This window comes from Otolemur garnettii, unplaced genomic scaffold, assembly GCF_000181295.1.
Source record: "Otolemur garnettii isolate 467f Iridium unplaced genomic scaffold, OtoGar3 scaffold00067, whole genome shotgun sequence".
NCBI classification, from domain to species: Eukaryota; Metazoa; Chordata; class Mammalia; order Primates; family Galagidae; genus Otolemur; species Otolemur garnettii.
The window spans coordinates 5,220,455-5,234,841 of record NW_003852462.1 but is presented as its reverse complement, the minus strand read 5'-3'; the positions used below and the strand labels follow the sequence as shown (position 1 = coordinate 5,234,841).

General features: G+C 45.3%; 1 protein-coding gene across 1 annotated transcript; it reads left to right on the top strand.

Annotated features, from left to right (window-relative positions):
- The first annotated feature begins 786 nt into the window (after nt 1-786).
- TNFRSF9 (TNF receptor superfamily member 9) lies at nt 787-14,249 on the top strand. Its single transcript, XM_012807243.2, has 7 exons — nt 787-892; nt 1,606-1,713; nt 2,657-2,794; nt 3,240-3,306; nt 4,836-4,966; nt 5,469-5,603; nt 14,028-14,249. The coding sequence occupies exons 1-7, from the start codon at nt 793-795 to the stop codon at nt 14,114-14,116; spliced, it is 768 nt and encodes a 255-aa protein (XP_012662697.1). The 5' UTR covers nt 787-792; the 3' UTR covers nt 14,117-14,249.
- Nucleotides 14,250-14,387: the final 138 nt, after the last annotated feature.

Below are 14,387 nucleotides of genomic sequence, written 5' to 3'. Positions count from 1 at the left end.
CAACCTGAAAAGATTTTTTTTTTTACTCCCTAGTTATGTTACTATACAAATTTTAGATTTTCTCTCTCTCTCTCTTTCTTTCTTTTTTTTTTGCAGTTTTTGGCTGGGGCTGGGTTTGAACCCGCCACCTCCGGCATATGGGGCCGGCGCCCTACTCCTTTGAGCCACGGGTGCCTCCCTCAAACTTCAGATTTTAAAATTGGCAAGTGTATGTCTATGTTTAAGACAAGGTGGTAATGAATTGAGTGGAGAGATCTTTCAACATGTTACCAGCGAGGCATTTTTTTCAAGGAGGAGTAGTAACCGTGAGATATCATCTCTTTGAACTAAACTGTCAGATGAACTGATACATTCTCTCCATGGGGCTCTATTTCAGGGACAGCAAACAGTTGACACTGCTGAAATCTGGACACTAAATATCTATGAAAGTCCCCAAAAGTTCTTGCTGTTGTCATGTCTGCATGTTCGCAGACTGTGTTGGAAAATTCACTCTTAGACTTTGGTGAACCCGTGCAAAGATATGTGTTTAGTCACACTGGTCCTGTTACATTCGGTTCTATGAGTTTGCTGCTTTTCCGTAATATTCCAATGTACATTGTGCCCCCAAAGCACGAGTTACGGTCTTGTGGAATTGCGCAGGTAGTGGTCGAAATGGAGACAATTCTAACAGGAGAAACTACCCTTCCCTGGAAATGTTTATCTTCTGCAGAGTGACGTTTGTGGAGCCACTAACTTGATTCAAGTTCTTTTGGAATGTTCTTCACTAGTGTCACAGCTACGCAAGATTCTGTCATGGGAAGTGGCTATTACAGCATGGTGGCAGCTGTGGTGCTGCTCATGAATTTGGAAAGGACACGATCACTGCAGGATTTCTGTGGTAACTGCCCTGCCGGTAAGTGCCAAGTTAACATGTGCCTGTGATCTGCTCAGTTGAAAACAGGTTGAGTTAGTCAATGAATGAATCTTTGTTCATTCACGTAAGTGAAGTATTCCGTGGATGTTACAGATGAACTATGGACACAGTTAAGTCATTTATCCTCTTGTGCCTCACTAACAACCGGGGATAACAAGAGAATCCACCTCACAGGCTGGCTGGGAGGATCACAGGAAGGGCTTATAACCGTGTATGGCACGTGGCGAGACCTGGGTAAATGGTACTTTTGTGTGGAGGCTCTGTGTGTAGACTGGAGGCACAGTCAGCAGTTAGCAGGTGGCAGGCAGAGGGCTTAACAGAATGGGGAAAGTCAGACATGCTTAAATTTTAATGTAGCCACAAAGGACATGACTTTCCTCCTTCATCCAGTCGATGGGTTTCCAGGATTGATCAAGAGAATTGGCCCATTTTATTTAATAGACTGAGGATGTTCTTTCTGTCGATTTATTGGTTACAAAATCTGCATTTTTCTCATATCCAATTCTGTGATTATGCAAAGGACGATCTAGCAAATGTATAGTTTTAAAAAGTCCATCGAAATAACGTCTATCCCTGTGACATCTAGAAAATGATCCATTCTTTCTTACTCCAATTTTCCTGTAAATTTCACGATGCTTTGGGTGACAACTGTCCACTGTCAAGCATGTACAGCTATTAACTGTGTTTCTTAGGTACTTTCTGTGGGAAAAACAAGAATCAGACTTGCATCCCCTGTCCTCCAAACAGTTTCTCCAGCATAGGTGGACAAAGGACCTGTGATATATGCAGGCAATGTAAAGGTATGATTTAAAAGATGTTTCTTCTTCCAGAAGATTTTTGGGAAGACCAGATTTACTACCAATTTACTGATTGATCTCTACTGAAAATCTTAAATGTCAAAGATGCTGACTTCTCTGTAGGTAGACAGGTTCAGTAAAATAGCTTAATGTAATAGCACTTACTTGTGGGTCAAGCTTATTTAGTTATTTTATTTTAGAGACAAGAGTCTCACCTTATTGCCCTCCATAGAGTGCCGAGGTGTCAGACAGTTCACAGCAACCTCCAATTCCTGGGCTTAGGTGATTATCTTGCCTCAGCGTACCAAGTAGCTGGGACTACAGGCACCTGCCACAATGCCCAGCTATTTTTTTGTTGCAGTTTGGCCGGAGCTGGGTTTGAACCCACCACCCTTGGCATATGGGGCCAGTGCCCTACTAGCTGAGCCACAGGTGCCGCCCCAGGGTCAAGCTTTTTAATTATTAGAGGAAATATCCCTTTAATGAGAGAGATGTGTTTTTTTATTTTTATTTTTTTTTGTAGAGACAGAGTCTCACTTTATCACCCTTGGTGGAGTGCTGTGGCTTCACAGCTCACAGCAACCTCCAACTCCTGGGCTTAGGCGATTCTCTTGCCTCAGCCTCCCGAGTAGCTGGGACTATAGGCGCCCACTACAATGCCTGGCTATTTTTTTGCTGCAGTTTGGCCGGGGCCGGGTTTGAACCCACCACCCTCAGTACGTGGGGCTGGTGCCCCACCCACTGAGCCACAGGCACCGCCTGAGAGAGATGTTTTCAATTAGCAAAATGTAAAAATGCTTACTGGAGATTTAGAAGTTAACCTTATACTCTAAAGTTCTTAGGAACATAAGTAGAATGAGCACGATTTTTACTGCGAACATAAATTTGCTTCCTGGATTTAAAGGTCAAGTATAATAAAATGTTCGGGGTGGGGGGGACTTTGTAGGTGTTTTCAGGACCAAGAAGGCATGCACCCCCATCAGCAACTCAGAGTGTGTCTGCATCACAGGGTTTCACTGCCTGGGGGAAGGGTGCACCATGTGTAGGAAAGACTGTACACAAGGTCAAGAATTAACAAAAGAGGGTAAGTCTGCTCTTCCTCCACCTAGTGGGAAGCTTGTTGTGTAGACACATGCCATTAACTTAGGTTTTGAGCCTTGGAATATAAAGCAGCAATAGATTTATAGAACTTTAAAGTAACAGGTGATGAAGCAATGAGTCACGTAAAAATTAATATCATATATTAATTACTATTTTTAAATTAATAAAGTAATTTTCCATTATTTTTGCGTAAATGGAAACTTTTGAAGTCAGAATGTTTATTTCCAGAGCCATGCCGTCTCCTACATTTTGTACTATATGTACCACTAGAATAAAAATAGCAATCTTAAGGTTTTGTTTCAAGACTTATTAAACAATTTGTGCAGGCTGTATTAAGTTAACAACTTTACCGTGATGTTCATCACGGGAAAAGTTATGAAATGATGCAGATGCCTCTTTTTTTATTATTGCTGTCCTTTTTACACAAGGTTGTAAAGACTGTTGTTTTGGGACATTTAACGATCAGAAAAATGGCACCTGTCGACCCTGGACAGAGTATGTATAATTTCCTTTTGCTAAAAAAGCATTCATTGCCTACAAAATAAGGAGTCGGGGTTAAACTTCCCTAAAGACAAGGAATGCTATCATTAAATATCTGTACACTTGTGAAATGTAGGCAGCATGTAAGAAACTACTATTGTGAGTTCCTGGTGATTCAATAGGCAAAGGGAGTGTTTTCTCCAGATCAGAATCAGAGAACCAAAGGAACTCTGCCACCCTCCACCCTCCTCTGTCCTGTTACCTTTTAATCTGCTTGCTGCCTCTTACCTTTCCTCACTGATCAGCCCAGCTCCCAGAGTTCAATGCCAGCCCTGACGACGATACAGAAGGCGGCTAAAGATTGCTGTTACTCACCCTCCAGAATGTAACATGTGCTTACACACACAAGGCCACACAAGTAGTAAAAAGCCTGTGGTGTCTGAGAGAACGTGACCGTTAACTTGTGAGACCAGCGCTTCTCAAACTGTGGTCAGGTGCTGGCCGGCTCGAGGTCTGTCCTACATTCCTGGGCACAGCAGTGCACAGGTAGAAACTTTTAAGGCAAAATGGCTCAATAATGTAGAATGTTGACTCTAAGAATAAACATTTGAGCTTTTTTTTTTTTTTTTGAGACAAGGTCTCATTCTGTCACCCCAGCTAGAGTGCTGTGCCATCATTCTCCTGAGTAGCCAGTATTATGGGTGTGCACCACTATGCCTGGCTAATTTTTTCTTTTTCTTTTTTTTGGTAGCGATGGGGTCTCACTCTTGGTCAGCCTGTTCTCAAACTCCTGACCTCGAGTGATTCTCCTTCATCAGCCTCCCAGACCCCTGCATGTTGTATATGCCTTTGTCTTTTTATTTTCACTTAATTTCTCTACTAGAAAACCATTTTTACTATATTTTGCAGGTGTTATTGGTTTGTGACAGATTGGAGTTGTTTTCTTTTTAAGGCCTTACGCACACTGCTCAGAGTAGTCGAGTGTCTGCATGGAAAAGTGGGAGTGGGTGTGAACTGGGCCTTGGAGGATGGGAAGGAGCAAGGGAAGGCACAGTGACGATGGTGGGGACAGTAATGGTGACAGCTGCCATTTATTGGGTGTGTCAGACATGCAAAAGTGACCTCCTTCATTAGCTCTTCTTCTGGGAAGTCCTTATTTTGCGGATGAGAAAATTGAGGCTTAGAGAGATTTCTCAACTTGCTCAAGGCCATCAAGCAGCAGACCCAGGCCTCAAACCCTGGCTTGTCTGATGCCGAAGCCAGAAGTCCTAGGCTTCTCCCATCTTTCAGATGTGCCAGCGATGGTCAAATGTAGCCAAGAGACTCGGGAGTGAGAGACTATTCTGGTAAAGTGGCCTGAACTCAGGTGCTGCAGGAAGCTGAGGGCAGCCAGGTGGACAGCTGAGAGGAAGGTCACATCATCTTGGCATTGGCTCTGCACACGGAGTCCTATCTCTGTCACCAGGCTAAACAGTCGAAGTTTTAACCTGGAGTCCTCTGTACCTATATTAATTATTTGAACTCTTTTCCTTGAACTGTCTAAGCTGTTCTTCGAATGGAAAGTCTGTGCTTGTGAATGGGACGAAGGAGAGGGACGTGGTCTGTGGACCGCCTTTGGCCGACTTCTCCCCAGGAACCTCCTCCACGACCACACCTGCCCCCACCAGAGAGCCAGGTAGCTGGTTTGATGCTGTTAAATCTAACTGAATATATTACAGTTGTTCCCAGTTGTTATCTAAATTGCACCAAGACTCCGGTCTCCACCTGCAATGGGCCCCTCCAGTGTGCCTCCCTGCTTGTTCCCTACCGTCCAAGACTGGTCTGTTTTGTCTCAGGCAGTTGTCGTTTGATCTGAGATACAGATTAGTGAGTAGGGCAAGGTGGGACTTCACCCAGACAGACAAATCTTTATCAATGGCAAGTAAAGGGGATTAGAGCCTCCCATAATTTTTATATGCTGAAAAGAGTAAAACACTCACTTTAGGGCCTGCTAAGAAAATTAAGTTTTGAGTTTTGGGTTTCTTTTTAAAGTTTTCTAAGTTTACTAAGTTAGCAGGTTGGAAATGGCCAAGGCTCTGACCCTTTCCTGCTTACGAGTTGGTCCATGGAAATATAGACAGGAGAGTGTTGCAGAGACCCATTCCCATGCGCCCGTCTCCTTTTGCTCTTTTTTGAAGGACATGCTCCACAGGTCATCACCAGCTTCCTCGCGCTGATGTCGGTGGTCCTGCTGCTCCTGGTCTTGGTCCTTGTGCTCCGCATCTCTGTTGTCAAACGAGGCAGAAAGAAACTCCTGTATATAGTCAAACAACGTAAGCCCCCTGCTAACTGTTAGATGTGAGCTCTCTCAAGGCAAAACTCTTTACAGTAGAAAGGAAGTGAGGTTCAAGTTGCAGAAACGAGGTCTGACACTGTGCCTATCAAGCAGAGACAATTTTGTCCCCGAGGGGACATTTGGCAATGTCTGAAGACACTTGTGGTGGGTCACACTTTGTGGTGAGGGCTGGGGGGCATTACTGGCATCTAGACAACACCGCTCACCCGCTAGGATGCACAGGACAGCCCTCAGCAAAGGATGATCCAGCCCCACAAGTTAACAGTGCTGAGGGGGAGAGAGGCTGGGGTACAGCAGACCACATCCCAGGGTGCTAGAAAAACAAGAGTTTAAGGAGGCTGCCATCTCAGATGTGTGTGTGTGTGTGTGTGTGTGTGTGCGTGCGCGCACCGCCCAAAGGACACCAGCAAGGAAGAATCAGAAAAAACGTTCCCTGCACACTCTTCTGCGTGGTAAGTGACCTTAACTCGAGTTTAGAGCCACACTTGGGGGAGGGAGAGTAAGCTAAGAGGAGGTTTGAAGTGAGTTTATGAGATCGATTATTATAATACCAATCAGGATTAAACAAAAAATTTCAACAGTCAATTTCATTTATGAAGCCCTTCAACAAGACAGAATTTCTGTAAGGTACCCAGGCAGTTCCTGGCAGCACCAACAAAAGCCATTGGCGTGTGGATCGTCATGGGCAGCCTGGTTTTGTCTCTGTGGGGGGCAGGATGAGATGGAACAGGTTCACCATGACTCCACAGGAGGAATTCACACGTAGGAGAAAACTTCTGAAGGCAAAAGCTTAACCCAAAACACTCCAGTAAGACCAAAGTGTGTCAGTTTGAAGGTTGTTGAGACATACAGGATGACCCAGAGTTCAGATGTGAAGAAACATGAAAATGGGACATGGTAGTTAAATGCACCTTTATTTACAAAATATTTGTGACAAAATTTTACAAAGTGTGCTCGACGTGTTGGTCACCTCTTTGTAAAATTTTGTAAATAAAGGTACCTTTAGCTACAATGTCCCATTTCCCCTGCTGTGTACATGTGTTTGGTGGCTTTGCTCACAACCCTTGGTACACCCATGTATGGGTGGAAAGCATTCGTGAAGTCTTATCCAAAAATATGCTGCGCTAATTTAAAGATTCTTTCTAAGACAGCACAAAACTCTTTTACCTTGTGAAATGTACAGAAAAAGGTATCACTGTCAAGTTTAACAAATTGTAAATGAACACCCCCAAACCTTCCCTGGGCCAACTGTAGCCCGGAGTTGGCCCCCGGCCAGCCCTGCACACACCTTTGTAGATCCCAGCTCCCCGCCCCGCTGCTGCCAACCTCAGCTAGATTTGCACAGGACTTACTTCCTTACTCTTTGTGGTTTAACTACCTGACCACCCAGTCTTATCTGGCCGTGTGTGATCGTCATACACGTGGAGCCCCAGGCGGTGTGTGCGGCACCTTCTCTCTCTCCACACTGTATCTTTGAGATTCATCCCTGGGTTGAGTCCCCCTGTGCTGATGTCCGCTGCTGTAGACTCTCCGAGGAACGTGTATCTTAGTGGGTATAGCAGACTGTTTTCCAACACGGGTGGACCCCGTGTACACTCCCCTGCGGTATGTAACAGCTGGCTCAGTGTCCCTTCTATCTCTTGGTACCATCGGTCTATTTTGACCTATCTGATGGGTGGAGAGGAGGATCTCACTGTGGTTTGATTTGTGTTTCCCTGATTACTGGTGAGGCCAGACGCCTTCTCATGTTATATCAGCCATTCGAATTTCCTCTCTTGCGAGCGCCTGAGCAAGTCTTTTCAGCATTTCCTCATAGGGCTGTCTGCTGGTTTCTTACTAATTTATAGGAACTTTTTAGCCTGTTGCTCATGTGCTGCAAATATCTTTTCCTACTTTGTGGTTCGCCCTTTCATTCTCTTTCTGAGGTCTACACCTCCCTGGGGTGGGGAAACTAGGGCCTTCTGATTTTAAGATTTTTTTTCTTTTAAGCACCAAAGGAGGCAAGAAAAGCCTTATCTTTCTCTGCTGCAACCCCACCCTTTTTTTTTTAATTGAGACAGAGTCTCACTTTGTTGCCCTCTGTTGAGTGCTATGAGGTCACAGCTCACAGCATCCTCCAACTCTAGGACTCAAACAATTCTCTTGCCTCAGCCTCTGGAGGAGGGACTACAGGCGCCTGCCACAATGCCCAGCTATTTTTTTGCCCGGCTATTTTGTTGTTGTTGTTGTTTTAGCAGGCCTGTGCTGGGTTCAAACCCACCAGCCCTGGTGCGTGTGGCCAGGTGTGTAGCCCCACTGAGCTACGGGCGCCACCTGCTGCACCCCTTCTAATAAAAGGATTTGTTCTGTAAAATTTGGATTCAGTCAAAAGGCACCACTTAAAGACCTAGAAGGCCACAGGTGCCTAAGGCTGCAGATTCCCCTCCTGTGCTCCTGATTTTAAAGAACTCTCTCTCCCATCCTACCCCAGATGACAACAAAGTTCTTTATAAAATGCTTTCCAGAAGTATTTATGAGTAATGAGTGAATTTCCATGGAACTATAATCAGTTTTTAAAAAAATTTTCAGATCATTCAAAAGATGTTAGATTCACAGGAAGTTACAAAGAAGAGCACAGAAAAGGCTCCCGTGCCGTTCACGGGGTCGCGTCTTGTAGGACAGGATCAGAACCAGGACACTCACAGTGGCGCATTGTGCAGGCACCTGCAGTGAGTCATTTTGGCAAATGAGTAGAATCGTGTAACCGCCGGCACACTTGGAACCCAGAGCTCCCCATCCCCACAAGCTCTGCCCACGTGCCCTTTCTAGACACGTCCCCTCCCCACCCCCGCGGGCCCCAGCTCCTGGCAGCCACTCAGCTGTTTTCCATCTCTGCACTTCTGTCATTTCAGGAGTGTTGGATACATCAATATATAGAATCACACAGTACGCATCAAGCCTAAATACTAGACAGAGAGACTCTCTAAAAATCCCTGATGTTTACCCCGGAGCACACTGCAGGGTCTATGTGGTGGGAGCATCGGGGAAGTAAAGGAAGATAGGGGTTTTTGTTTTTTTGGAGGGGTTTTGTTTTTTTTCTACTCTGTCTCACCATCAGTAGGGTGCTGTGGCATCACAGCTCACAGCAACCTCAAACCCTTTGGCTTAAGTGATTCTCCTGCCTCAGCCTCCCAAGTAGCTGGGACTATAGGTGTCCACCACAAGGCCTGGCTATTTTTTGTTGCAGTTGTCATTGTTGTTTAGCTGGCCCAGGCTGGGTTCGAACTCAGTGTATGTGGCTGGCACCCTACCCACTGAGCTATGGGTGTTGAGCCAGGAACACAGGGTTTTTAAGGGGAAAATGAGGAGGGTTGTATATGATATATACATATATATATATATATAGAGAGAGAGAGAGAGAGAGAGAGAGAGAATGAATCTCACTTTGCTGCCCTGGACAGCCATGGCATCACAGCTCACAGTAACCTCAAACTCTTGGGCTAAAGTGATCCTCTTGCCTCAGCCTCCTGAGTAGCTGGGATACAAGGGCCTACCACAAGGCCCATCTATCGTTTTTTTAAGAGACGAGGTCTCACTCTTGCTCGAGCTGGTCTCGACTTGGGAGCTCAGGCAATCCACCTGCCTCAGCCTCCTAGAGTGCTGGGATTACAGGTGTGAACCCCTGTGCCTGGCCTTGCATATGATATTTTGAAACCATTATCCATGGCTACAAAGATTAATAACAAGGATGGCTTCAATCCAAGGTTGGACCAGCAGTCACTGGGCAGAGGGCCTTGCATCCTTGCAGAGACAGTTTTTCTGGAAGGGTGAAGCTTTTGTAGAGTTGTGATAATGCTCATTGTCAGGCATCCATGACAGGGTTTTGACACAAGCGACTCTGTTGTGGTTCTGACAACTTTCCCATGTGCAGCCTTTTGAGATTAGCATTTATCAGGCATAATGCCCCGGACGCCACGCTAGGTTGTGTGTTTTCAATAGTTCATCCTTTTTTCTTGTTGAGTAGTATTCCGCAGCAGGGCAGTGTGACAGTTTGCTTCACCAGGCACCTATTGCCAGATACTTTGCTTCCAGTTTCGACTATTGCACACAGAACAATAGGGATAATCACACAGAGGTTTATGTGAAGATAATTTTGTGTGTGTGTGTGAGAGACAGAGTCGCAAGCTGTGGCCCTGGGTAGAGTGTCGTGGCGTCACAGCTCACAGCAACCTCCAGCTCCTGGGCTTAGGCGATTCTCTTGCTTCAGCCTCCCAAGTAGCTGGGACTACAGGCACCTGCCACAACGCCCAGCTATTTTTTGGTTGCAGTTTGGCCAGGGCTGGGTTTGAACACACCACCCGCGGTATATGGGGCCAGCGCCCTACCAGCTGAGCCACAGGTGCCACCCCAAACTAATATACTTATTTAATTTATATTAGCTGAGTTGTGGTAGTTTGTGAGAAATTGTCCTATTTCACCTAGGTTGTGAAGTTTGTGTGTTTACAGTTATTCATGGGATTCCCATACTATCCTTTTGGTGTCTTTGCGGTCTGTAGTGGTACCACTGGGATGACAAGCAGAGTCACCATGCCTGGCTAAGTCTTCTATTTTTTAGTACAGACAGGGTCTCGCTGTTTCTCAGGCTGGTCTTGAACTCCTGGGTTCAAGTGATCCTCCCGCCTGAGCCTCCCAAAGTGCTAGGATTACAGAGGTGTGAACCACCTTGCCCAGCCTCAATACTTGATTATAAAATAGGTTTTGTGTTAGGTGGTTTTGCCCAACTATAGATTAATGTAAGTGCTCTGAGCGTGTCTAAGGTAGGCAAGGCCAAGTTCTCACGCTGGGTAGGGTAGGTGTATTAAAGGCATTTTTGACTTGTGATATTTGTAGCTTACAATGGGTTTATCAAGATGTGACCCCCGTCACAAGCTGAGGAGCCTCTATACTTTTTGTCAGCCTTTTTCTTCTCCTGTCCTTCTAGGATAAGGTGACCAGACATCCCACTTTTGGCGGGACAGTCCTGATTTTTAACAATTTGTCCCGCATCCCGCTGCATTTTTAAAAAGTCCCAATTTTTGGAAAAAATGCACCACAAGCTAGGGAATAGCGGGACAACGGGAAGGGAATATGTGGTTTTCAGCTGCTGACAAGGTTAATGTAACTCCATTTGGGAATGAAGAGGTTAGTGTAACTTCATTTGGAAATGAAAAGGCTAATGTAAACTCCCTACTCCCCTCCTGGGCAAGGTCACCCAGGTGGACCTGAGCCCTACTCCTTTGAGCCACGGGCTCCTCCCTATACATAATTTTTTTTAATGCATTATATTTATAAATTGTACTTACGTTGAAATTTAAAAAATATATATTACAATACTATTTTTGCATTCTATGAAAATTTTTGTTGCTCCATATAGACTAATTTTTTTTTTTTTTTTTTTGAGACGGAGCCTCAAGCTACCCCCCTGGGTAGAGTGCCATGGCATCACGCTCACAGCAACTTCCAACTCCTGGGCTCAAGCGAGTCTCCTGCCTCAGCCTCCCAAGTAGCTGGGACTACAGGCGCCCACCACAGCACCTGGCCATTTTTTGGTTGCAGCCATCATTGTTGTTTGGCGGGCCCGGGCTGGAGATTCGAACCTGCCACCTTAGGTGTATGTGGCTGGCTGGCGCCTTAGCCACTTGAGCCACAGGCGCCGAGCCTAGACCAAATTTTTAAATTTTTAATTAAGAACCCTGCCCCACCTCTCCCATCAATGGTATCCTGCTTTACCAATGTTAAAATCTGGTCACCTTATTCTAGGACTCCAGATAACACAAACTTGAGATCTTCTGTTACAGCCCCGTGTGTTCCCAAGTCTCCCTCTGCACTCTTCCCCCTGCTGGCTAAGCCCATTCATTGATTTTAAAAATCACAGTTATAATTTTTCAGTTTAAAAATTGCCACTTGGTTCTTTTCTATTTCTTTTTCATTTGTTTCAAATGCGTCCCTGATTGCCTGACGAAGCATTTTGACGCTGGCTGCGTTAAAATCCTCCCCGGATAATTCTAACATCCGAGTCATCTCGGTGCCGGCACCGTCTTTTCTCATTCCAAGTGCGATCTGCCAGTGTTAGTATAATAAGCGGCCTTTTTATTACAATTCAGACATTGGGGTGTTGTGTTACAGATGTAATTTAAGTCTTGTATTTTCCCGGGCATCCTCTGGTGCAGCGGGATGGCACCCACTCCCAGCAGGCAGAGGTGGATGCGTAGGTCCCTCTGTGGGGCTTAAGGGTGGGGCCGCTTTTTTTTTTTCTATGCTGTTTTGTTAGAGTTGAGTGATTATTGGCTAAAAGTTTTCAGTCTTGCTATGCTGTCCCGCTCCTGGTCTTGCAGCTAGAGGGAACAGGGTTTTCCTGGACCTTTTTTTTTGGTCTATAGACATCAGCACTACTAGGCTGCTGGCTTCTCGATTTCCCAGTCTGGGGTGAGTAGATGAGGCAGGAAGATAGCCCACATTGCTCCGTGGGTCCTGAGACCCTCAGCCAATCTGCCTTCCTCTCTCTACCTTTCAGAGCCTTCTTAAGTGTGTTGATGGATGATGTCCATAGTTTTCAGCGGTATTCAGTGGGAAAAATGTGGGAAGGTATGACATCTCCATCTTTCCAAAAGGAGAGCACCATTTTTTTGTCGTTGTTGTTGTTAGAAAAAAAGGGCTTTATTTTTTATACAGGGTCACACCTACAGGTTGGCCAACCTGATGGGGAGGAAACAGTAGACTCCAGCAGAGACCAAAAGGCAGGAATTTATGTTGAGCGGGTGGGTCAAGTACACATATTCAACAGATTACAGGGGAGCTATAGATATTTATGGAAGGGATCCTCATGTGTGGCTACTGAATATGTCACACCCAGATTCACTGCAGAGTGGATACTTAGAGTTTAAATGTCTCACAACTCAGCCACATACTTCAGCAGGTGGCACAGGGACACCAAGGCCCTCAAGTGCACAGCCACCCGTGGCCAGGGGTGAAAGTTACTGCAGTCAGCCTCTTGTCCCGAGTCATAGCTTGTGGATCAGGGAGGTGGCTTTGGTGACCTGCAGCTGTTTCCAGATTGCTTATCTCAGGCCAGTGCTGGTTTAGCCTCATTTGTATACACCTTGTTCATTCCTCAGACCTGGGAAAAGTGAACAACCAATGTTTCAACAAGTGTTGAGTCTTCCCTGTCCTTGCACAGAAATCCTTATGTTTCTTCGGAGTGTTCCTTCTGGAATAACGTTTCCTCTTCCCCCGTGTTCATTTTTTTTTTGGTAGAGATAGAGTCTCACTTTGTTGCCCTCGGTAGAGAGCTATGGCATCACCTAACTCACAGCAACCTCCAACTCCTGGGCTTAGGAGATTCTCTTGCTTCAGCCTCCTTAGTAGCTGGGACTGCAGGCGCCTGCCACAACGCCTGGCTATTTTGTTGTTGTTGTTGTTGTTGTTGCAGTTTGGCCGGGACTGGGTTTGAACCTCGGTATATGGGGCCAGCACCCTACCCACTGAACTACAGGTGGCCACCCAACCCATGTTCATTTTAAAATTAATCTTTGACACAATTTCAAAAGACATTCCCATTGTTATTTCTGAAATTTTGCCAGTTTTTTGTAAGTTCTGGCAGGTAGTGCGGTTGTTTGGTTATGGCTGATTTTTTACAGTAGCAAACACATGAATTTAAGGTGAGACTTCTGGCTTTGTCAGACTATAAAGAAATATATACTGAGAATTGAAAAATCGCTCAGCAGCAATAGAATAAACACCTTAGTACCTTACACCCAACCTATCAGAGACAGCCTGGACAGAAAGCAGCCCTTGGCTTACTAATAGATGGAAGCCGTGGGCATATCTTTGAAATCTTGGCGCATTTCATTCACAAGAAACTGTCTAGTCTCTAATCTGAGTAACCTTCGAGACCATCACGCATACGTGCTGTAGAACTGAAACTACAGTTAGGTTTGGGAAATGGCTAATATTTCAGGTGATGGTGATTCATGTTCAAGACTTGCTGTAGCCAAAGTAGAACATAAATAAACTCATTGTTAAAGATAAATACAGATATTTGATAGGAGGGAAAATAATACTCAAATAATTTATAATCACAAATAATCTCTAGAAAAACTCATGCTTGCTAGTACCTCTCTCGTAGATGCGTTTGTTAACATTAAACTTGAGACCGTTTGCTGCTTCCAGATGTTCTACAGCTGCAGTTCTTGGAAAATGAATGTTTTTTGTTTTTGGGGGGTTTTTTTTTTGCAGTTTTTGGCCAGGGCTAGGTTTGAACCTGCCACCTCCGGCATGTGGGGCCAGCACCCTCCCCCTTTGAGCCATAGGGGCTGCCCGAAAGTACATGTTAAACGATTAAAACAGACAACAAAACCTAAGAATCTTTTAAATTGCTTTTCAGCATTTATGAAACCAGTTCAAACGGCACAAGAAGAAGATGGCTGTAGCTGCCGGTTTCCGGAAGAAGAAGAAGGAGGGTGTGACCCGTGAGATGGAAACACCAAGGGCTGCCGGACTCTTGGAAAGAAGAGAAGGAGAAATAGGAGCAATTCCCCATCACGTTTTCCAAAACCCAAAGCACCAGCCTCAATAATACCCAGCATTCCCCCCGACAAGTGTTTTTTTCTAAGTGCTAGCAAACTGTCCTTTAAAAATACACCACTATTTTAACAGAGCAGACACGTAGGGACAGAGCGGTGGTAAAGGGTATTTCCTAGATACCATGTCACAGGCCCCAGGCCTGGGCTAGTCTTTTGAAATC